At 29.1% G+C, this 24903-nt stretch overlaps 1 protein-coding gene across 3 annotated transcripts; it reads right to left on the bottom strand.

Annotated features, from left to right (window-relative positions):
- Window positions 1-5406: 5406 nt before the first annotated feature.
- Window positions 5407-12865, bottom strand: LOC114177810 (BEL1-like homeodomain protein 2). 3 transcript variants are annotated; one of them, XM_085671150.1, is made up of 5 exons: window positions 12751-12865; window positions 10742-12153; window positions 9340-9721; window positions 8357-8417; window positions 5407-6146 (listed from the first exon to the last, which is right to left on the bottom strand). In XM_085671150.1, exons 2-5 carry the CDS (start codon window positions 12054-12056, stop codon window positions 5562-5564), a joined length of 2343 nt encoding a protein of 780 aa, XP_085527276.1. In that variant the 5' UTR covers window positions 12057-12153; window positions 12751-12865; the 3' UTR covers window positions 5407-5561. The 3 variants fall into 3 exon arrangements, with proteins under 3 accessions (XP_085527276.1, XP_085527274.1, XP_085527275.1); XM_085671148.1 differs by having other exon boundaries at window positions 12292-12853; XM_085671149.1 differs by having other exon boundaries at window positions 12396-12853.
- Window positions 12866-24903: the final 12038 nt, after the last annotated feature.

Genomic DNA, 24903 nt, shown 5'->3' with positions numbered 1-24903 from the left:
TAGGTTGAATACAGCCAAATTTTGGTTGCGGTTGTCTCGACCGAATACAATCAAATTATGTCTAGGTCGACCTATCCCAATGCATTCAAATTTGGGTCGGGGTGAACTCAAGCGAATACTTCCAAATTTTGTCCAGGACCAACTGGGCCAAATTTCGATCGAGACCGACTTGACAGAATTCGGCCAAATTTTGTATAGGGTCACACCAACTAAATCAAATACGACTAAATTTGGACTAGTCGGTTTCAACTTTTAGCCTAACCTAACCAAAAATATAAACTGAAAATTTGGATTGGATATTTTGGATTATCCATTTTGAAAATTTAGATTTAGAGAATGAATACTATTTCATAAAATATATAAAATATATATCAGATTGATATCCATATCCAATAAAATGGATTTTAAATGGATTAAATTTTTAATAAAATAGATATTAAATGGATTAGATCATAGAAAAAATAGATTGGATTATAAAAAATTAATTTTTTGCCTACCCTTGATTAGAATTTTGTGACACATCTCTTCGCATATTAAATGTCAGAACAAAAAACCAATAAATTAATATTGTCTGCCAACATCTAAACACTTTTCTAAAATCATCCATGTAATGATAGCAGACATCTGCAAAAGCTTCAAATTACTGTTGTTGCATAAGGTTAGCTTTCCTATTTTCGGTAAAATAATGTTATTTCTCTTCCTTCTTTCGATCAATATGAAACTATTATCTAAAGAAGGATAAACAGCAAAGAAAAATCTTAGCTATATTGCAACTAGTAAACCAAAGCACCATTATTTTACGAAAAAATCAAGTATTTCAGTGCAATAATGTGAGACGTGCGACGTGGGACGTGAGACGTGATACGTGGGACGTGGAAAGGTGAGACGTGGGCGTGATACGTGCGACGTGAGACGTGCGACGTGAGACGTGAGGCGTGAGGCGTGAGGCGTGAGACGTGGAACGTGAGACGTGGGACGTGAGATATAAAATTGTAAAATTATAAAATTATAAAATTATAAAATTATAAAATTATAAAATTATAAAATTATAAAATTATAAAATTATAAAATTATACAACTATAAAATTATAAAATTATAAAATTATAAAATTATAAAATTATAAAATTATAAAATTATAAAATTATAAAATTATAAAATTATAAAATTATAAAATTATAAAATTATAAAATTATAAAATTATAAAATTATAAAATTATAAAATTATAAAATTATAAAATTATAAAATTATAAAATTATAAAATTATAAAATTATAAAATTATAAAATTATAAAATTATAAAATTATAAAATTATGAAATTATGAAATTATGAAATTATGAAATTATGAAATTATAAAATTATAAAATTATAAAATTATAAAATTATAAAATTATAAAATTATAAAATTATAAAATTATAAAATTATAAAATTATAAAATTATAAAATTATAAAATTATAAAATTATAAAATTATAAAATTATAAAATTATAAAATTATAAAATTATAAAATTATAAAATTATAAAATTATAAAATTATAAAATTATAAAATTATAAAATTATAAAATTATAAAATTATAAAATTATAAAATTATAAAATTATAAAATTATAAAATTATAAAATTATAAAATTATAAAATTATAAAATTATAAAATTATAAAATTATAAAATTATAAAATTATAAAATTATAAAATTATAAAATTATAAAATTATAAAATTATAAAATTATAAAATTATAAAATTATAAAATTATAAAATTATAAAATTATAAAATTATAAAATTATAAAATTATAAAATTATAAAATTATAAAATTATAAAATTATAAAATTATAAAATTATAAAATTATAAAATTATAAAATTATAAAATTATAAAATTATAAAATTATAAAATTATAAAATTATAAAATTATAAAATTATAAAATTATAAAATTATAAAATTATAAAATTATAAAATTATAAAATTATAAAATTATAAAATTATAAAATTATAAAATTATAAAATTATAAAATTATAAAATTATAAAATTATAAAATTATAAAATTATAAAATTATAAAATTATAAAATTATAAAATTATAAAATTATAAAATTATAAAATTATAAAATTATAAAATTATAAAATTATAAAATTATAAAATTATAAAATTATAAAATTATAAAATTATAAAATTATAAAATTATAAAATTATAAAATTATAAAATTATAAAATTATAAAATTATAAAATTATAAAATTATAAAATTATAAAATTATAAAATTATAAAATTATAAAATTATAAAATTATAAAATTATAAAATTATAAAATTATAAAATTATAAAATTATAAAATTATAAAATTATAAAATTATAAAATTATAAAATTATAAAATTATAAAATTATAAAATTATAAAATTATAAAATTATAAAATTATAAAATTATAAAATTATAAAATTGTAAAATTATAAAATTATAAAATTATAAAATGATAAAATGATAAAATTATAAAATTATAAAATTCAAAAATGATAAAATGATAAAATGATAAAATGATAAAATGATAAAATGATAAAATGATAAAATGATAAAAGTATAAAATGATAAAAGTATAAAATGATAAAATTATAAAATGATAAAATTATAAAATTATAAAATTATAAAATTATAAAATTATAAAATTATAAAATGATAAAATTATAAAATTATAAAATTATAAAATTATAAAATTATAAAATTATAAAATTATAAAATTATAAAATTATAAAATTATAAAATTATAAAATTATAAAATTATAAAATTATAAAATTATAAAATTATAAAATTATAAAATTATAAAATTATAAAATTATAAAATTATAAAATTATAAAATTATAAAATTATAAAATTATAAAATTATAAAATTATAAAATTATAAAATTATAAAATTATAAAATTATAAAATTATAAAATTATAAAATTATAAAATTATAAAATTATAAAATTATAAAATTATAAAATTATAAAATTATAAAATTATAAAATTATAAAATTATAAAATTATAAAATTATAAAATTATAAAATTATAAAATTATAAAATTATAAAATTATAAAATTATAAAATTATAAAATTATAAAATTATAAAATTATAAAATTATAAAATTATAAAATTATAAAACTCAATCTCATAAATCATAAAGAATTAATACTCTATTGAAAAGTATATTTATTTTATTCATAAATAGACATAGACAAATTCTAGAGACTTAATCTCAAAATTATCATATATTTAAACTTTATTTAACCTAAATGTTTTAACTAGTTTTTAACTGAGCTAATAATTTATAATTGTACATAGAAGAGTAATAAACTCTTTTTTTCTTTGATTATCCTAAAATATAACACTCTGATATTAAATTTAACACTTTCACTAAACTATAACTATAATATTTATTTAAAAGAGGGTTATTACAAACTTATAAAAATTTAAAATAAACCCTAACTACACAATTATCTAACACTATAACATAATATTCGAACTTCCAAGTTGAGCTATTTATTAAATATATAAATATCTAGTCTCTTATCAAATGCAGTTATAATAGGTTTTCAAATTAATAAAAATTATCAGGATAAGTAATTAGAAACAAAGATGTCAATATATATAATAAAAAAATTTATTTAATTTCATCATAACAACAAATCATTGTTATTTAATTTAAAAGGATATTTGTACGCAAATATAGGTTAATATATTTTAGAAGACTTGTATGAATACTACTAATTAATATATATATATATATATATATATATATATATATATATATATATATATATATATAATCAATTTTGTTTTAATTTTTTTTGTGAAAAATATTTAATTTACAAGAAATTGTTACCAATTTTTTTACTGAATATTTTATAAATTTTATAATTTTATAAAAAATAATTATGTATAAAAAAAGTAGTTACCAATTAAAACTCTTAAAAAATAACAAAAATGAGTCTATATAACGTCTCTACTACCCCAATTTGTTTAAATTCTCTTATTGTAAATGTGAATTATTTTTTCTTGTTAGAAGTAAATAACTTTAAACATAAAAAGTTGAAATATATTAAGAAAAAAAAAAAAAAAACAAGAGTACTCCTTGCCATACAATCACACAATTTATATGGAATCTTATTTTTTAATCCAAAAGTTTGTACAATGATTTTTCTTTGAAAATATTAGAATACATAAATTCAATTTACATTAGACCTGTTTGACATAAATTTACATTGGACACTATATCACCAATATGAAACAAAGATACAATCAACTTGATACGCAACACCCTAAACTAAAGTTAAAAAATAAAATGCAACACCCTAAACTAAAGTTAAAAAATATCCATTTTATTGTAGTTTTTTATTTTTTATTTTTTATTTGGTAATAGGAATGAATCAAAATGAGAATCATTGTTAGATTTCAATTAGACAAATAACATAAATTATCTACTTTACATTAGACAAAAGATGTTTGACATAAATCAAGTCCTCTTATTTACAAGAATGGAACCACACTTTTTTTTTTTTTTTTTTATGTTGACCTTTTTATTTTCAGATATAAATTAAGTGACGCAAATTACCATTTGAGTATTAACAATTTATGAAATCTCCATATATCTTCTCCGTGAACCATTTATGAAATCAATTTCTAGCCAAACATACTTAGTTTAGTTCCATAATATTTAATAACCAAGAATAATAATAATATATCATATAATAGGAAAAAAAGTAAAATACAGTTTCTGTATATCTATAACAATATATAAAGAGGATTCCCTCTTTCGTGTCTACATTTCATAATACCAATTTTATCTTTTACAATATAATTGTTTATTAAATTTTTTAAAATTAACGGTTATTCTTACCTATTTTTTATAAACTGTTTATCTTTTTATCTTTTTTTTATTCACAACAATTAATTTTTCTATTCATTTCACTCTATTTTTAACATTTTATTTCATTTTTAATAAATATAAATTTATTTTATATATTAACTTAATAAAAGTACATTATTATCATCTACTAAAATACTATAATTCATATTTAAAAAATGTATATACACAAACGCGACAGTGCCTTATCACACCTGTGTGTACGCCAGTAGATATATATTAGTTTTACTCCTTTAAATGATTTTTCCCATGAATATATTCTTAAAAAGTTATAAAAAATTAATTAGATAAAGTCTTTACAAAATTAAGTTACAAAAGATCAAGTAGCCTATGCGAGATGAGAGTGAGCATAAGTTACTGGATTAATTAGATCAACTCCTATCAAATTAAGATACAAAAACTACTATACACTCAGAAAACACAAGAGCCTACACATTTATCTTTTCTATTTCCATCTTCCATAAAAATGCGTCTTCAAGAGGAGGAACGAGCATCAAAGAGATTCTGAAAAATGGTTTCTTTTGATATATCATATCATAATAATCATATTATTATAATAATAAAAGTAAAAATAAAATAGTAATAATAAAGCAACCTCCTATACGTATCATTATTATCTTTATGATCATGTGAAGTAATAGAGGGGATTGATTAAGTTTAAATGCCTCCAAAGTCCCTAACGGAGAACGGAGTTTTCTCCGGCATGTTCCCGGCGTGGCGTAGCCCTAGTGTCAGTGACACGTCACCTGCGGTGGTCCCAAACCTAATCAGTGTCGAACCAATGTCAGAAGCGCCGGGACCAGTCCCAAACTCCGTCGCAACGAGGCTACCGTGCCGGCAGGAGTCATCAGCCCCCATCGACCGGGGAAGCTCCGAGGGCGGCGCCACCTCAGAGGCGGTGGCGGTGGAGGAGGAGTTGGGTTGTGTTTCCGAGAAGGCTCCCTGTGGCCTGTTGTTATTTATTGGGGCGAGTGAAGGGTCGCTTTCGGTGTCGGATCTTTTGGCTGTTGGTGGTGTCGTCGCTGTCGATGTTGTTGGAGGCGGTGGTGGCGCTGTTGCTGTCGATGCCGTGGTGGAGGGCGTTGGGGTTTGTGCCAGTTGGTGGCCACTGTTATTGCTGCTGCTTTGGTTCCTCTCTCTTTCCTCTTCTGCCCCTTCAGCTTCCTTGAGTTCTTGTTGGTACATGTCTTCTACCATGGGTTTCCACAATCGAACCCTTGCATTAATGAACCAGTTTGATACCTGCACACAAGTGTGACACGTTTAATCCATCCACCACCTTAACACAAACAACCCCATATACCACTATCATTACTGCTCCAATTTACTGCATCATGCCATGTTAATTACTATGCATGTGTATGCATGTATACGCACATGACATGTCTTTCATAAGTTTGTCATTTTGTGATGGATGAAAAGGAGACTATTTTTATTCTTAAAATTGTACGTATCTTTTGACCCACTAACTGTAATAAAATTATTAAATAACTAGTTGTATTAGACAAATACCTATGTACTTGTTCAATTGATGATGAAATATTTTATCTATTGGTATAACTATAATGTAACATGTGGCGCATAAATAACTAAACAACATATATTAAAAAAGAAAAGAAAGTTCCGGCATGCATAATATTTATATACACACTCATTAAAATATAGAAATATATATCCATGCGCTTGACACACTTGGGGTTGATTAACGTTAGATAAGGGTACGATATATATGGCATGGAAAACCTCAACTATGCATATGATATTGACCTTGATCAGTTTTACATTTCTACAAAGGTTGATAAATCTTCACTGTCGAGTTTCTCTTATCAAAGTGTTTAGTGTGCACATCTTTAGACAGAAGAAAGAAATAAAAAGAGAGAGAGCAGAAAAATAAAAGATACATATATAATATCCAGTTTAATGATTGAAAAAATATTATCGGGTCTGAGAAACCAGAAAAAGGAAACAAAAAAGATTGCTTTCTTTCTGACTCATTACCGTTTGTCCCTCCATGATAAATTGTAATTAGGCCATGAAATATGTTGTGAGTGAAGTGACATATAGGACAGCGGAATAACATTTGTGAATGATAATGTAATTATATGTAGGATATAATCTAGGAGGCAAAGCTATTTCTCAGCAGATTGTAGTTAGAAGCTAGGGACAATAGACTTCAGACTGTGTCCTACCTCATCTCACTGACTCTTAGAGGGTGCAGGCAACCATGAAACAGGTAGGAAGTTATATACTATACACCATGTTTTTCTTTCCCCCTAATTAGATGTGTGCTAAATTGTTGCAGTAGCTTTTTCCTTTGGATTTTGGTTGTTCAGGGAAAATACAAGGTACACTGTTGATGCAGAATCGCAGATGTACAAAATCCATGAAGGAGGAGGTACTGTTTAATGAAAAATATGGATACCATATGTATATGATTGTTGAGGGCGTGGAGGCATAGTTTTGTTATGTCTTACGTCTCTGACATTTTTTTTGTACAAAAGACATTAAATGATTCAGATAGAACGTGCCAAAATTAAGAGCAGGACTTATCTTACGAGAGTATGGCATTCTAAACTAGCTGATTATGTGTAAGTGAAGAAAAGTAAACTGAGATTGTGAAATTGGCAGACAAAGATGCGTGACTACGTAAGATTGGCATTAATTGGCCGAGTATAGAAGCATAAACTTGTAAGGAATTTACCACAAGGAGATTATGATATTTCCCAAAGATTATTTATTTCCCTTATTTATGGTCCCCATTGTGTAGTTGGGAGAAGTGAAGCCAATTGATATGAGAGAGAAAATGAGTGACAGGGAGAGGCAGGAGATTCTAAAACACTATACTTTGATCTTTTTTTTTGTTTTAAAATGACAAGAAACAGCAAAATTTCCATGTCTTATTGCCTCTGTACTTATGCCTGCTCTTTCAATTTCAGAATTTATGTCACCAAGGAACATCTTAATTTCAGAATTTATGCCACCAAGCAAAAGAATCCAAAGTAAATTTAAAAAAAAATCAGAAAATGGAATTTTTGTAATATGGTTGTTTTTTAAGGAAATGGTATAAGCCAGTTTCATTAAATATGGCACAAATAATAACTGTACCAAACCCTTTGGTGGAAGAAAAGAAGAAAAAACATGTTAAAGTGGAGAGAGGAAACTAGGAAAGAATTGAAGCGACATTGGCGTTTGTCTTTCTCTAAAGGGAAGAAAAATGAAGAAGGGAAACACAGAAAGAAAGCCCAAAACGATGTAAGTTGCATCTGAACTTACTGCTGGTCCCTTCTGGTTGATCTCATCTCATCCATTGTTTTTCCTTTTCTTCATATTATTGTTATGATGTATGTGGTCCGTGCATGTAATTAATTATTATTACTGTGGTGTGGTAGACTACACAAAAAATTGTCTCTTTCTCTTTCTATTGTGGAAAGCTAAGAGTGGAGGGGACGAACCTGATTTCTCGATAGCCCAGTCTGTCGTGCCAACAGATGCTTATCTGCATCGCTTGGGTACCTGAGAAAGAGACCAGAAAATGACATCAGAGTCCTTGCCTTAACCGTATAAAGAGACACCCAGCTTTCTGTACCCTTAGCTGAGTATGAAACCTTTCTTTCTGTCCCTTCGTGGGCGTGAGAATCTAAGAGAAACAAAGAAAGATCTACGTCCTAGCTGCCATTGCAGAAGTAAAGTAGATCGCTGTACACACTGACCACTACTCTCTCTACTTTCTTTATCCCACTTACCCATCTTTACTGCATTACCTCTTTTCACTTCTGCTCATAATAATCCCATCTCAAAATTTTAATTATTCCAACGCTAAATCATATAAATACAATAACAAACAACGCTAAATCATGCATGTATCTATCTTTCTATCTTTACAGCTTTTGGCTGTCCAGCTACATGCATCCCAAGGACTCTGCACTATTAATGACTGTTGTAAACGATCCTATGCATAATGGCTTTTAGATTCCCTCTTTCGGTCTTTCCCTCTGCGACTCTTTTTTCCCTCTTTGTTAATTAACGGAAGCCCTGCTACTTTTTTCCTGTTATGGATCGCGGTATCTATCGTCTTGTGTGTTATGCTTTTTCACATTTTTAAATTAAATCTCATTATGTCTCACTGTCCCTCTCCTTCACAGTCTCGCAATCATTAACTGCCTTTTCTCCTCTCCTAACTCTAACATACCACATTTCACCGCTAATTATATCCAACTCTGAAATTACACCACAAATCAACTTTCTTTCATCTCATAAAACCCTTTTATTTCTACACTTAAGTCCAGCCCTAAATCACATTTTCGTCGTTTGAAATTTACCCCGTAGGTTAAAAAAAATGTAGACAACCAAACATGAACATGCTGATGCCAATTTTAAGAATGACTGGTTTTACATATGTAAGTAATAATGAAGGAGAGAAAACGAAACAACGTACGGATGAAGGAAATGCTCGAAAAGCCAGGCTCTCAAAATGTTGACAGATCGTTCTGGCAACCCTCTCTGGGGTCTCCAAGCTTCCTGTTCCATCATCCCCATTTGGTGAAACGCTCTTTGCTGTCTCAGACTTTGTTCAAGCATCTTCAGCCTTGGGGTCTCTCCTTTGGTCAACCCTGAGTTCCCTGCCCCATCTTTCTCTCCCAACAGCTCACAACTATGCTTCAGTTGCGCTGTTATGGCATCCTTTAGACACCTAAAGTGACGAGACATTGCTTTCTGCGCAAGTGCTGTGTATGGCACAGCAGCACCAAAACCCATCACCATGTCAAACGAGTTCACCACCATGTGCATTTGCTCGCAGTAGTGGCTGTATCTCCGATCTACCTGCAAAACCGCAACAACAACATTTTACAATGTCAAAAAGATGATATTAATGAATTATGGTATCGCTATTAATTGGTAGGATGCAGTGCTGAAAAAATCACCTGTAACAGTAAATGCATGATGTTCCATCTCATTACTCATATCATATTCATTGTGCGGTTTGTGAAAAGCTGGGTGAACTAACCAGCATTAATTAAGGAAAGAAATGGGTACATGTATGGTTTAATTAAGAATACGATATATGGAAGTTAATTCACTCATGCAAATAGTGAAACAAAAACACACGTGTGTGAGGGATATACATATACATCACTTTTTCTTACTTAATAAAAAAAGGCTATGGAGGAGTACTTGTTGTGCACAGTACGGTCAATGCGAATGAAGAATGTGCTCGGGCGTGTTTCATTTTATAGAGAAATTGAATTGGAAGAGGGATAGAAAAAGAAAAGACTGTTCTCCCGATATATATATACCCGGTCATCTGAGATGTGAACAAATGGGTTTCACTGCAATATTACTAAGATGGGTAAGGATCTGAAGGAGCAGTGGTGTTTCTAACAACTTGCTATGCAATAATATATATGATTGGTGATTGCCTTCCATCTGTTTGGTGAGTCTTAATAATCAGAAGAAACGTCGCTTCTTGATGGACGTATTCTCCTATAATGGTAGTGTCCCGGTTTCGCACTTTCACCAAACAATATTTTTTTTTTCTTTTGTTAAAATAAATCTGAAAAGACTCTAAGATCTTCCCACCAATCGAATCGCGAGATTAAAAAATCGAGTAAGGATTAAAATAAGGATCAAATCCCCACCAACTGATCCTAAGGAGTGGAACCCTACTATACCAGCCGGCTTTTCATTTTCTTGAATTTTAGATACTCGCTGGAGAACTGTGTTTTATTATTGGACTAAGAAAATAATTAAATTGGAAGACCTTGACTCTAGAAGAATGAGAGAAGGTGAGAAGAATTCAGAGGTAGAGAGAGAGATAGAGAGAGAGAGAGAAAGATTACATGCCTCGTCAAGCATTGTTAGAAGTTTGACCTTCCTCCTTTGATGCTCAATCCTATCAGCTGCTGACAAAGGAGGAACATCCTTTGATAAAGACGAGGAAGCACCGCCGCCACCGCCGCCACTAGCTCCAAGATTGGAGCTAGGGTTTGAGAGTTGCCTATTGAACTTGTTCTTCTTGAACTGGCCCCTCCCAACACTGCAAAACTCTTCAAGCAATTCCTGAGCAGCCTTAATATACTTGGAATTCCTCAAGGCGTTGACAACACCTAAGGATGATGTGGAGGATGATGGCGCAAAGCCAACATGCCCCTGGTGGGTCTGTCCCAACAATGCTTGGTGGTGATGACCCCCAAGAGCACTCTTATAGGAAGAGGGTCCTCCACTAGCTTGATTGTAATACAAAAACCCACTATCCCCCATCCTAAGTTCCTCCGCTTTCGCAGCTTCTAAGGAGGAGGACAAGGATAAGGAAAGACCTTGGCCGTGACCGGGGCCTTCCACAACCGTACTGGGTCCTCCTCCATCTTGAGCAGTGTCAGGGAGCCACGTGAATTGACCAAAAGACCCTCCTGAGCCCGGAGGAAACGTGGGAAGTAACATGTGGAGAGTGGAAGAAGGAGGCGGAGGGGGAGAAGGGGATCTGGTGCTTTGCGGGTTCATGAGAAAAAGCTGCATGGCAGCTGCTGAGTCTGCATTAATGCTTGACATCTGATGCTGATGATGGTGGTTGTGGTGATGATGATGATGTTGATGCTGAACTATGCTGCTGCTGCTACTGTCACGGCTATTCACACTGCCATGATGATGATGATTCTTGGAATCTCCCAACGGTCCCAACCCGGTTAGCATCCCTTGTCTGTTTCCGTACCACTCGCTGCCACCACTGCCCACTGCTCTTGCCGACGATCGAAACGTCGTCGTCATTGATTGTTGCTGCTGTGCCTGTTGTTGCTGTTGCTCCAATAATTCCGTGGCGGCGCCGGGAGGGAAAGTGAACATCTCCGATAACATACCCGCGGTTTCGTACACAGGGAGGCTTCCCGGTTCGTCTTCCTCTATGGGGACCAAAGTTTGTTGTGGCTCGAAGCCTTGCACCCTCACTTTGTCCCTACGAATCTGCTGGTGCTGCTGTTGTTGTTGGTGAGGGTCTTGGTGACTCATGGTTGTAGCCGATCTCTGGAACCCATTCGGGAAGCTGAAGATTCCTTGGTGATGGCCGTAGTCTTGGGACATAGAATTGGAATGGTGTTGCTGGTGTGTCTTGGGGTGAGAAATAATAGAAGGAAGGGAAGAAGAGGGTGTTGCTATTCCCATGCTAAGATCTTACTCATCATCTTTATCATCATCCTCTCCCTCGCCTTCGCCTTGTCACTAATCGAATTGATCAAGGATCGTGCTGGAATAAACGAATCTGAGAATGAGAACAAAAACAATCAACCACATCATCTAACTGAGGTCAATTATACAGAAACCATATAGAGATAATAAAATGGAAAGAGAAAAGAGAAGGAAAATGGGTTTATATAGGCTCCTCTCATGTTCTTCTCACCTAAATGGTAATTTTCATTTCATCATCACTTTCACCTTTGTTCATCATCTCTTGTATATATATAATATATACACATATATATGTCTAGATACACATATATGTACCTCTTAGAGGTGAAGGGTATGAAAGGATGTGAAGCTCTCAGACATCGTTTTCCCTTCTGTGGTATTGAAAGCTTCTTGAATTCCTCCACTCTCTCTCTATCTACCTATCTGAGGGACACTCTCATACATATACACACACACTACACGCTCTCTTTCTCTCTCTCTCTCTCTCTCTCTCTTTCTCTCTCTGTGTTGTCGCTCTGTCTTCTGTCGTCTCTTTCTTTCTCTTTCGCTCCTTTACTTTCTCTTTGTTGCTCTTTGCAGTGAGTGTTTTTGCAATCACCTTGTGGAAAATGAAAGATGGAAGTTGCACACAATATATAAAATTGAAAATGGAGGCTTTGGGGGGACTCACATATCTGTCTCAAATAAACGCAGTGTTTGGGTTGTGTGAGAGAGAGAGGAAAGAGAAGCGGTCGCTGTTCTTCCTCTTCTTCGAACTTTCACCTCCTCCTTTAGTATTTCCCCCTACCAATAATGCCTTTTTATATTTTCTTTTATTCCATATCACACAAAATTAACATATGTGGTAATAAATTGCAAGCCAAACAAAATATTCATATTCTTAAATTACCACAATGCCCTTATCATCAACTCTACACAATTAGTATACTAGATATTGAAGCCAGCTCGTAAGAAAAGAACAGAAGTTCATGGAATTATAAATCATAACCAACTTCTTACATATTTATCGGTGTTTCTTAAATTTTGTTTTTGTTTAAACTCAGGTTGCAGTACAACAGAGATGGGGATAAATAATATTGGAATATTTGAGTTGTATATATTTTGTGAAATGTTGATAATAGGAGGAACAAATGTTGGATTTTATTGTCATTTGAATACGTCCTTTGGAAACGAACGCAAACTACGGAATAAAATAAAGATAAGGTGAGTACAAAGTCATCTCAATGATCCAAACTACCCCATCTTTTTTATGCGTTGGAATGACAATAAAGCCCTGAAAAATGATTGCCGATGGGGTGAAGAGGCAGAGAAGGTGTAAGGGTATTTCGGGTATTTGATTTAGTACTAATTCATGAATTAATATGAGGAGTGATGTAAGATAGGGGGAAGAGAGAGATATTGATAAATGGGGAAGGGTAAAGAAAGTGGATGGATGGCACGTGCCATTGGATGGGCAAAACAGACAAGTTAGGTTTAATTGTGTGGGAGACATAGTTTCTGAAAAGCACCCATAACCGCTTTAAGGAGGTTTGGCGCTGTCACTCACAGCCATGTTCATTATTTTCCCTTTTCATGAACCCTTTCATTTTTACTGATGTTTCTTATGTTTCGCCTTCTCTTACTTGCATTTAATTATCATCTTAGAATGGTGTTAAGTGTTAACTTTAACTTCTCACCCTCATTCACCTCTACGGAAAATCAATGCTATGCTACTTATTCATTCAATGAACCCACATCTACAATAAATCATTATCTCCTCTTCTTAACACTCATAACAATTCATATTTTCTCTCATTATTATATAAATTACAGTATATTTTCAAAGAGAATATTTTTAAATATTATTCTTCAATGACAACATATTTGAAAATTTTCTTCAACCAAAATATCTTTAAGAATATTCCTTAACCTTTCATTCATTTTCTATCTGGTTTCCCCTTTTGTTTTAAACACTAGTATATTTAAAATTGCAGATTTTATCTTTTTGGTGTATACATGAAAAAAGTTTTTGCAGTGGTATGGTTTGCAGTAAAAAAGGTGTACAGGACTATCTCTCCATCAACGTAGAAGGTTAGTTCGTTTTAAAATAATTGCGTAGGATGATGAAAGGTAAGACATGCAATCTATTAATTATATATTAATAAATCAACATCTGTGGTATGGTTTATTTTCTACAAAATCATAAATTGTAATAAATTGTACCAAAGGCCTATAAATCTTGCACTCTTCACAATATTACATATTCATAGGCATCGTATGTCCCAAAAGACATGAGCTTTTCCTATTTATTATAAAAATTAGGCAGCACTGTTGTTCTTTTATATACCAAGCATTGCATGTATTGGAGTATGTAAAAAGGGAGACTTTGACTTTTCCAGACACAACGTACTAAACAGTTCCTTTCACAAAATCTCTAAATCATAATAAACTAACTTTGGCTAAACTAATGAAATATTTTCAACCCTATATATAGTTAAACCATTTTTTGCCAACCTAATCAAAAGAAATAAGCATATTTACTATTTTTTCTTCTTCATTTCAATGTGCTCTTTACAATGAATATAATGGATGCATAATTAAGCTTTAATATTTCTCTTCCTTTGAATTGGAGCATATTTCCTCTGACATGGGCTGTTAGTGAAAGAACAAGAAGAAAACTTAAGTTTTAAGTAATTCTATTCCACGGTGGAATTTGGAAAAAAAAAATCTACGTATGTTAAATTAGATTTTTTATATATAATTATTTTTTATATTTATTTCATCTATTACAAACAAGCACACATGATAATAGAATTTAAAAAAAAATGACTATTACTTCTCATTTATTTAAAAAATAATAATTTATCATCATTTAGTAGTACATAAATAAATTTATCACATGTAAAAGCAAAACAAATTGCTTCAAAAAAACTTTGGGGAACCGAGGTTCCCTTGTCATGTAAAAGATCCGCTCTACTTCTATGATTGAGAGACATGTTCTTAAACTTATAAATTTTTAGTTAACATATAATTATATAAATAACAAATTTCCATTTTGATGATAATTATAAGTAAAAACTTATTTATTAAATTATTTTTTATATATAAATTTTACCAATTTAATCTTTGCTATCATTATTTTTTGGACTAAGTATGTTTTTAGTATCTGAACTTTAACCCAAAATTGAAATTTGTTCATGTTCAAAACTTTGATACATTTTTGTTTCTAAACTTTAATAATGAATGAATATAGTATTTTTAACCTTTTTTTATGTGTCAAATGAGCTTCATGTTAGTATTGAAGTTGTTTATACTGTTTGACACATTCTCAATTCATTATCGGTTGAGAAATGCGTTCAACAGCTAAAAAAAACTAATGTAATTGGGTTAAAATAACTATATTCATTCATTTTTAAAGTTTAAAAAGCAAAATATATTTGATCAGGGATGGATTTCAATTTTGGATCAAAATTCAAGAATTAAAAACATATTTAACTCTTATTTTTTCAGAGCAAACATTTTTCATTCAAATATATAAATGTTCTTAAATTAGTTCATATATGTGTAATATTTTTAATTCGATTTTATATTAAGATAAATTTGAATATATATATATATATATATATATATATATATATAAATTAAATATGAATGAACTATTATACTCGAAGGGGTCAAATTAACGCTATATAAAAAAGTTAACCGCAATAAATATTAAACTGATAATATTTGTATTCATGACAATTTATTAAAATTTTAAATACAAGTACAGAATTGAAGAAGTTTTTTTTTTTCTAAAGCAATTGATTTTTGATTGAGTACATATACATACACCCTTTGTAAAAATTAAAGTTTCTATAGTCAAAATTTAACATCTATATGGATAAGATTATTTGTTATTGTATTAATAATATTTTCTTTAGTTGAAGAAACGAAGAACCAAAGGGCAAAAGATTTGTATTGGTGTAATTTGTTTTGTTACTCCAATAAATTAAACCCTATATTACCCTCCCGCAAAATTAATTGGATGGCAATGAAATTATTAATGAACAAGTGGTGAAAATATCTTTCCAACGTGATGCATGTATAATTATTTAATATTTTTATTGAAATGCATGCGAAAGGAAATGACTTACTTTGTGAATTTGCCCTTAATAGTAATGAGTTAGATGGCGTATGGGTGTGGTATCTCCGAATATTAGCATAACCTCACTTATAATTTCACTCATTGGTTACTAATTATTCAGAGATTTTCATTTTCCGCTTCCCCATAACTGGTATAAGACATTTTGTACTCATTATCTCTTTTCGAATAAAGTTGTAGTTATAGTTTTACGGAGACATAAAGGAGTTTAAGCAAGCATATAAATGCATGCTCTTAAAAAGGTACACTAATATAAAGTCTTAGTGTGTACTTCTTTAAGTACACAAGCATACAAAGAACAAGATTTGCAATTTTCCTTCAACACAACAATAAATATGTGAAATTCTTAGTGGGAAGTTCATAATTAATACCGTCTTTCGGGTTCATCCCATTTTACTCATCGTTAAAAAAGTAACATGTGAATAAACAATCTAATTAACAAAATTTAATCAGATGATGAACTTGTCAACCCAACACTAAACTTATTTTCTTATAAAAATAAATTAATCATATGAGAGTGTCAAATGAAGAACAATGATTAAGTTTAATAATAAATAATGAAATGGGTAAAGATACATTAAAGTGTAAAAAGTAAAATTATCTATACAAATTATATTTTAAGAGACCATTTATGTTATATATAAATGGTATTTTTTTAACAGAAAACTAAATAGATTTTATTTTTTAAATGAAACTCTTGATAATATTATGAATTGTTTGATCTATTTATCTTTCCCTAAAAAATATCCCATTACATCTCCTTTTTAATAGCTTCTTTCTTCATGTACGTTGTTCTAATAGTAGAGTTATTAAAAGGAAATGTTCAAAAAAAAAAATCCATTAATTATATTCAACAAAAACATTTACCAAAATGAAATTATAAGACATTAACTAATTTGAAATTTTTTTTAACTTTAAAAATTTATTATCAAAATATTGTCACGTTAAAATATTAAGATTTATTTTTCCAAAAAAAAAATTTATTTAGCATCCATAACATTAACTCTTAACTAAGAACAATTTACATTATTACAATATTTGAAACTTCATAGGTCTTTTCTTACAAATATTTTTGTGCAAATTTTAAAATGTATATAAAAATTCGGGTGGAAACTTATTTTTTGTGAAATTTCATAGAAAAACTACAGGAAAAATCTCGCAAGATATAAAACATTCTAGTATAAAGAAAAACATTTTTTTTATAATAGCCTATGCATTTAATAATTTTCTGAAGATGTGTATATTATGTTCAATAGCATCTACAGTAAATAAAAAAAAATCATATTAATAAAGAAAAATTAGATAAAAAATTTCCATTCAATTGTCTTGAAAATGAATTCTAATAAATTAAAATTTTAAAATATAAATTCAGTTCCATTAAAAAATTTCTAATTTGTTTTAGGTTTATTGCGTACTTTCAGGCAACCGTAATTAAGTTGAGTCTCAGGTAATTGATGATCCATATTTGCATGATTAAAATGAATAATTTTTGTGGTAAACACATGATTTTTTTTTCATGTTTGTGTGTGACCATAGAGTTAGAGAATTCATAGAAAACAATATTGATGTCACTAACCTGAATATTTATCTGATGTGTATGTTTAAATGGATGAACTTAAGTGGTTGACATTTATAGAAGCAACCTTAATATATGTAAGAGTAGAATTCCACAATAATACATACGAAGGAGAGTATAAATACGTAAAAATATTGAACTATGGTCCCTTGATTGTTAACTGTGGTTAGGTTGAATGAAAGTTAGTTTTATAATTAGAAAAAGGTTTGATGGGTTATTAATAAGTGAAATTTGTTGGGTTCCTTGGATTGCAAGTAGGAATATAGAATACGAAAATGGGAGAAAGAAGGAATTGTCTTCTTAGAAATGCAACAAAGCTAGGTAGCTAGCTACACCTATATATATATATTTAGCTCTGAAACCTTAAGTCTCCAAATTACTACTCATTACTCAAACACTCAATTGAGAGAGGGAAACAAAACACTTTGCTTTTCTTTTTCAACTCAACAAATTGACATCCCAACCTTCTTCCTCTTTCTGGTGACGTCACATGAATCCCACATTTCATCATTGCTAAAACCTAATTATCCCCCACTCACGTGCGAAAATCCCCCACGCACGTGTCTTTACTTTGCCAGAACACACTTTGATTTTTCTTTTAGAAGTAAGTATTGTTTTTTAAAGTAGTTCACGTTCTAGCTGCGAGTGCCGCACTGCTTTGGGAAAGTTTGAAGGAACAGGAGCCACCCCTTTGTGTTTGGTGGTTAAACTTTTTAAAGCCTAAAAGGGCACAATACCATACCATTGGCTGTGTAGCCTTTGCCTTTTTGGCACCACTATGTGATTTTGTTTCAAGCAACAACCAAATCTCACCTAGGGGTGGCAAAACGGACTGGGCCCAACGGGCCAGCCCGTCAGCCCGTGCTAAAAGGAACGGACTGGGTTGAAGAGTTCAATCCGTCAGCCCGTTCTGGCCCGTCCCGTCCAGCCCGTCAACTTGACGGGCCAAAGTACGGGCTGGCCCGTTCTGGTCCGTTGGCCCGTTTTAAAAAAATAAAATACAATAAAAATAATTAAAAAAATTAATTTTTTAGATTATATATTTTAAATGTAGAAATATATAATAGTATTATAATTTAAATCATTAACACCTACAAATTAAGTTTGAATTATTAATTATAATTGAATAATTTAATAATTATTTTAACTTATCTAATTAAAACATTAACTAATCAATTAAAAGTTAAAATAATATTTTATTTGATTAAATATGACTTTAATAATAATTTATATGTATATATAAACAAATTTAAAAAATAAAACAAATTAAAAAATTTGAAAACTAATTAAAAAAATTAAAAAAAAAAAACTAGACGGGCCAGCCCGGCCCGGCCCGTTAGCCCGTCATATACGGGACGGGTTGTGAATATTGGCCCGTTTTTGTTTGACGGGTCAACCCGTCCCGGCCCGTTTTTTGACGGGTCACATACGGGCCGGGCCAAAACGGGCCGGGTTGGCCCGTTTGCCACCCCTAATCTCACCATCTCCATATATCTTTCATGCATCTCAAACGCACGCATTCTCCTAAACCATATTCAGGCATAACATCAAACACCTAAGTTGCTTTACTTTACTTGCTTATTCATTTCTCCTCCACATAACCCCACCTGCATCAATCAATATCTATCTATCTATCTATCCTACCATTATCTTCCCCTCCTCTTTCCTCAATTTCATCCACATTCTCATAGCGCCGTCTTTCAGTTTCACTACACGACCACAATAACGTTGATGGGATTGATACATGGTAAAAAATTGTGTGTGAGAAACATAGCTTTCCATATCAACATAACTTTACAATGTGATGAATTGATTGTAATTAATTAATAATGGGGAAGTTTGATAGCGGCTCATATTTATTCATATGATGTGTCGAACAGCCAGTGAGGTGCATCTTTCCGAGCCCACATTTCTCTTAAACACTGAATGACGTGCATCACATTAACTACCTGCCCTTCCCACAAATCCTCTTTTTATTCATCATTATTAACTTAATTTGTTGACAATTTTCTTGAGTATCGTTGTTACACGTACTACCAAATTTTGCCGTTTCTTCATTTCTTCTTTTCTCCCAAATTAATTCTATTATTAAGGAATTGCTCATACTTTCAACCATATCAGAGGAAAGGGAAACTGCATACAGGAAAACAAAACAAGGATGATTCATTGGTGTCATATACTGTATGACGATTATTGGTAGTTTCGATGAAGGAACAATTTTTATATGAAGCTATCATTTGTATTTACAAAAACAGCTCGTATCGTAGTTTTGTCTATTTTGATGACTCAGTATATGTTCCTCAAACTTATGTATATGAAAGTTCAAATTTCTAAATAAGTTATCAATTATATTTACTTGGTCTGTATGTTTACATTTTTGTTATGCCATTTTTTCAAGTTAAAAAGGAATTGTTTTTATAATTTTTATTATTTTACATATTTGTGTTTTTTTTAGTTTAATATATTTTTCTATACTTTGTTTTTATATAATTTCTTTTTTAATTTGAGACATTAACTAGGAAATTTAAATGAAGCTATCACATAAGCGAGAAAAAAAAATCGGGTATACAAAAAATAGAAAACTTGGCAATTATAAAAAGAAAAAAAAAATGTGAGAGAATCCATTTCTTATAGTTATTTAATAGACGTGACAGAAAAATAATGGTATTAAATATAATAAAAATTACATTAGAGTATATAAAAATAATTAATGAATCCTTTTTACGTTAATTACTTAAAATAAATTGACTCACTTTAATAATCCTCTAATAATAAATTACATCAAAAGTTATTCTTTTTTATGCCGATTAACCATGTAATGTAATAAAATCTTGGTTAAATTACTCTTTAAGTCCTTTCTATTTCTCAAGTAATATCAGTTTGGTCCTCAAGTATTTTTTTTGTCTCAATTTAGTCTTATTTTCTAAAAAAATATTCAATTTAGTCATTACCATTAATTTGACTAGACGGTATTAAAGTCAACGTAATGTGCCAATTTTTTGTTTTTTTTTTAAGTTTCTGAATTTCTTCTAATTTTTTTTAATATTTATTTTCATTTTTTTAATATTTTTTTTTTATTTTTTTTATACGTGTCATTCCACATTTGTGTCACGTGTCAAAATGATTCAATTTGGTCTCTATATTTGTTTTAGTCTGAATTTTTGTAAAAATAAGAAATATTGTCCCTCCTTAAATTGACACTCAATTTACTTTTTTATAAATCTTACTAAAATTAACGTTTTAATAAATATTTATAGAAATACTTTAAATTAACTTTAAATTCTATACAAAACATTAAACTTTTGTTTTGTTTTGAACTTGAAATTTAGTTACAAAACTTATGTGTGACAAGTTATTTGATTTTTAATCTTCACTAAGTTTGTATGATATGGTACACTTGATAATTTATATATAATGACAAAATTGTTAATTGTTGAAATTAAGTTTAGGGTTTAACTTTGTTTAATAATAAAACTAAAAAAAAAGCTTGTTTAAAAATATTTATACAAATATTTAATAAAAATATCAATTTTAGTAAGAATATTATCATAAGATTTATACAACAAGTAAGTTGAGTGTCAATTTAAGGAAGGACAATATTGCTCCATTTGTATAAAAATTGGGACTAAATTGAAACTAAAAACAAATATAGGGAACCGTTTTGATACGTGACAACTGTAAAGTGACACGTATAAAAAATAAAAAAAATAAAAAAATAATTCAAAAGAAACCATAAATTGACATGTGACGTTTACTTTAACACCGTTTAGTCAAATTAACTACAAAGACAAAATTGAATCATTTTTACAAAAACAAGGATTGAGACAACAAAAATTGGAAAACCAATTTTACACTACTTGACAAATATAAGGACTAAAAGAATAATTTAACCAACAATCTTTTTAAGTTAGTTAAGGTGAAAGATAACATAAGTACTCTTTTTTATTATTCACTTTCGTATGTTCGTAGCTTAAGAAATACAAATAAATATATATATATATATATATATATATATATATATATATATATATAATCTATTATGTGAAAGAAATTTCTTTCCTAAACATTTTGAATAATAAAATAATTTTATAGGATAAACATTAATTTTAATTCATTTATACGATTATAATATTTTAAAGTCAAAATTCAAGTAATATTTAAAAAGGTAATTATAAAGTAGTAATAATTTATTGGGACACAAACAATATTTGAAAATCTATTTTAAATTTATTATAATATATAGATTGACCTACAATTATAATAAAATTTATTTATATATATATATATATATATATAACATCTCAAATTCAACACCTTAAAGAAAAAGAAAACTAGGATGCTTCATTATAGTGTTCAAAAAAGATGATCTATTTGTATAAAATACATTAATACAGTCTTACAAAAGATAATATTATAAAAATATATCATTTATACAAACCAACTAAAATCAACCAAACTCTATACACACGTTAACCACTTACTACAACTCTCATAAACATTTAACTAATCTGAATGATGATTCCTCATCCCCAGAGGTGCCCCTAAACCTGTAACCTCATCTGCTCCCACTAAATAGGTGCTCATCGTAAAAGAAAGACAAACAACACAAGACACAGAGTGTAAGGGTAAGCTAGTTTATAAAAGAAATAATCATATAACAATTAAACTTATTACATCATAAAATATCATAGTTCAAACATTCATAAAAAGAAATACCAAACATACAATTACAAACTCTGTGGACTCAATTATCCAGATCAATGCATTGACTCAGACATAAGAAGTTGTGCACCTGTCATAAATGTGTATTGCGACAAAGGCCTTGACTCCACTTGGCCTAACCAACATGAATCAATTTCCTCAGGACAGGGTAAGTTACTTATGACATTGTCAGATTAGTGGTCCCACCCCTAATCCTGCCATAAGAACCTCTTTCAACTCTCACCACCTAGGTCACAACACTATATATGAGTTTGTAAACCTAATAGAGTATAAGATAGCCTCTGACCAACACATATCACTAGTCAATGCATAACAACCTACTAGTGAGGACTACACTTCTTCCATAGAAGCACAACCCTTATACAACAAACAATTCAAATCAAATTGTCTCATTCTATTCCATTAAGATCCACTTTCACTATCTTAAAATCATCACACTTCCTTAAAGCCAAGATTCAAAACAAATATGCAATTCAATTTTAATCATTTTATTCCACTGATTCTCTTTCATAGTTATAACCTCATCACTTCTTCATAAAACATGACCTCATATCGAGTTCTTCATACCAAACAATCATACACAACTCATTCATCATATTCACATATCATATTTCATAATTTCATGTAATAAGCACTTTGTAACATCAATGTTCAAGAACAACTAGTAAAATTTCATAAACACAAAGAAAAACACAAATGTCACACATGATAGAGGGAGATGAGAGTTTATATTAAAGGTGAAGAAAACAAACAGAAGGTTCCATAAGTAACCTGTGGATTTTCCCACAACCTCTGGATTTGGCTTTAGGATGCAAAATTTGCACCAGATTGTTCCACAAGTAACAAGTGAATATTTTTACAACTTGTAGATTCAACTACAAGAAGCATAATTCAAACAACGAATTTCACAAGTAACCAGTCGATATTTTCACAACCCGTGGATTCAGCTTTGAGAAACATAATTCAAACCATATAAGCAAAAAAACCATACTTATTACAAATCAAATTCATCAACATGCATTCATTAATTTAGAAAAACACTATAAAGCAAAAAATACTAGCTTCGCTTACCTGACAAAGCAGCTCAACGGGTCCAAACAGCTCAACAGACTCAAGGAACAACAAAATATCTTTAGCTCCACAAGACACTTAATCTATACCTAGGAACAACACAAGAATGATCAAGACCTACCGTTATGATCACTGACCAATAAAGACTTATATTGATGATTAAAACGTCACATGCAACCAAATCAGGGTCACATGTAAGCCACAACAGAGAAGACCCACAAGAAAATAAGCAGAAGTTCAACAGAAATTGATCGGATAGAAAGGAAAAACTCGACAAGAGGATCACCCTAGCGATCTTCGAACAAATGAACAGAAGATGAGAACTCCTACAAAACAGTCAAAGAATTCTAGAAAAGTAATTTCTAGATAAATAATGTGTTTTAAAATAATGAAACTGGTTTATAGCAAAACTATTTAAACTAAATCATTTTAATATTAGAAAAATCGAGTCTAAAATATATATATATATATATATATATATATTAAATATTTTGGGTTGAACATTTTTTTAGTCTATGATTATCATAATGACCTTTTTTTATTTTTAGTGGATTCTAAAATGCATTACAAAATATATGTACTTTGTAAAGGATGAGTGAGACTTAACAAATAGTGTAATTGGGATGAGAGAAAGAAAAAGTGTATAAGAACGTGAAAAAAGAAGTTAGAGTTGGCAGGTTCTACATTTTGAAATAGGTGGACTTTTTGTTTTGAACTAAATATCTACTCATGTAAGTGACTTTATGTTGTCTTTTATTTACGAAAAATAATCGCGCATTATCTTTTCTATTTTTAATAGCATTATGCAAACGTGTCTTTTTCCACAAATAACATACAGATTAAAAATTAATTTATACAAATTAAAATCAATTTATACGTAAATTAATTTATATAATTTCTTTCAAATTATTTTATTTTATTTTAACTATAATATAACCTTTCATATTTTAAAAACAACATTATTCTCGTCTATTATGTATGATCCATTTTCATTTTTATTTATTGTTTTATTCTTTTATATACCAATCCTTAATATAGTGTAGAGCAATTTAAGTTAGGAATAATTAAAAGTAATAATTACTAATGATTGGTCACGAGTATGTTATGATATTTTTTCTCGCATTACCAATAACTAACTAAAAATCAATTACTTGTTATTTACATAGACACACGCATATCTTACTATCAAGTGCCAGATAACAAAATTAATAATTTTATATATATATATATATATATATATATATATATATATATGAAAATTATACTATGATTCTTATTTTTTATTTTCATCTTTTATTTTCTGATATGATTTAATATAGGTCATTGATTAT

Source organism: Vigna unguiculata, chromosome 3 (genome assembly GCF_037176805.1).
Source record: "Vigna unguiculata cultivar grain cowpea cultivar isolate G323 ecotype 2 chromosome 3, ASM3717680v1, whole genome shotgun sequence".
Classification (NCBI taxonomy): domain Eukaryota; kingdom Viridiplantae; phylum Streptophyta; class Magnoliopsida; order Fabales; family Fabaceae; genus Vigna; species Vigna unguiculata.
This window is presented reverse-complemented; position numbering and strand designations above follow the sequence as displayed.

Bases quoted from the DNA above. Each gene is read 5' to 3' on its own strand.
- LOC114177810 (XM_085671150.1), bottom strand. From the start codon at position 12,056: ATGGGAATAGCAACACCCTCTTCTTCCCTTCCTTCTATTATTTCTCAC. The intron at 9,722-10,741 runs GTAATCTTTCTC...TTTTGCAGGTAG, and splicing joins AACAATGCTTGACGAGGCAT to ATCGGAGATACAGCCACTAC. The intron at 8,418-9,339 runs GTACGTTGTTTC...TCTCTTTCTCAG, and splicing joins TTCGAGCATTTCCTTCATCC to GTACCCAAGCGATGCAGATA.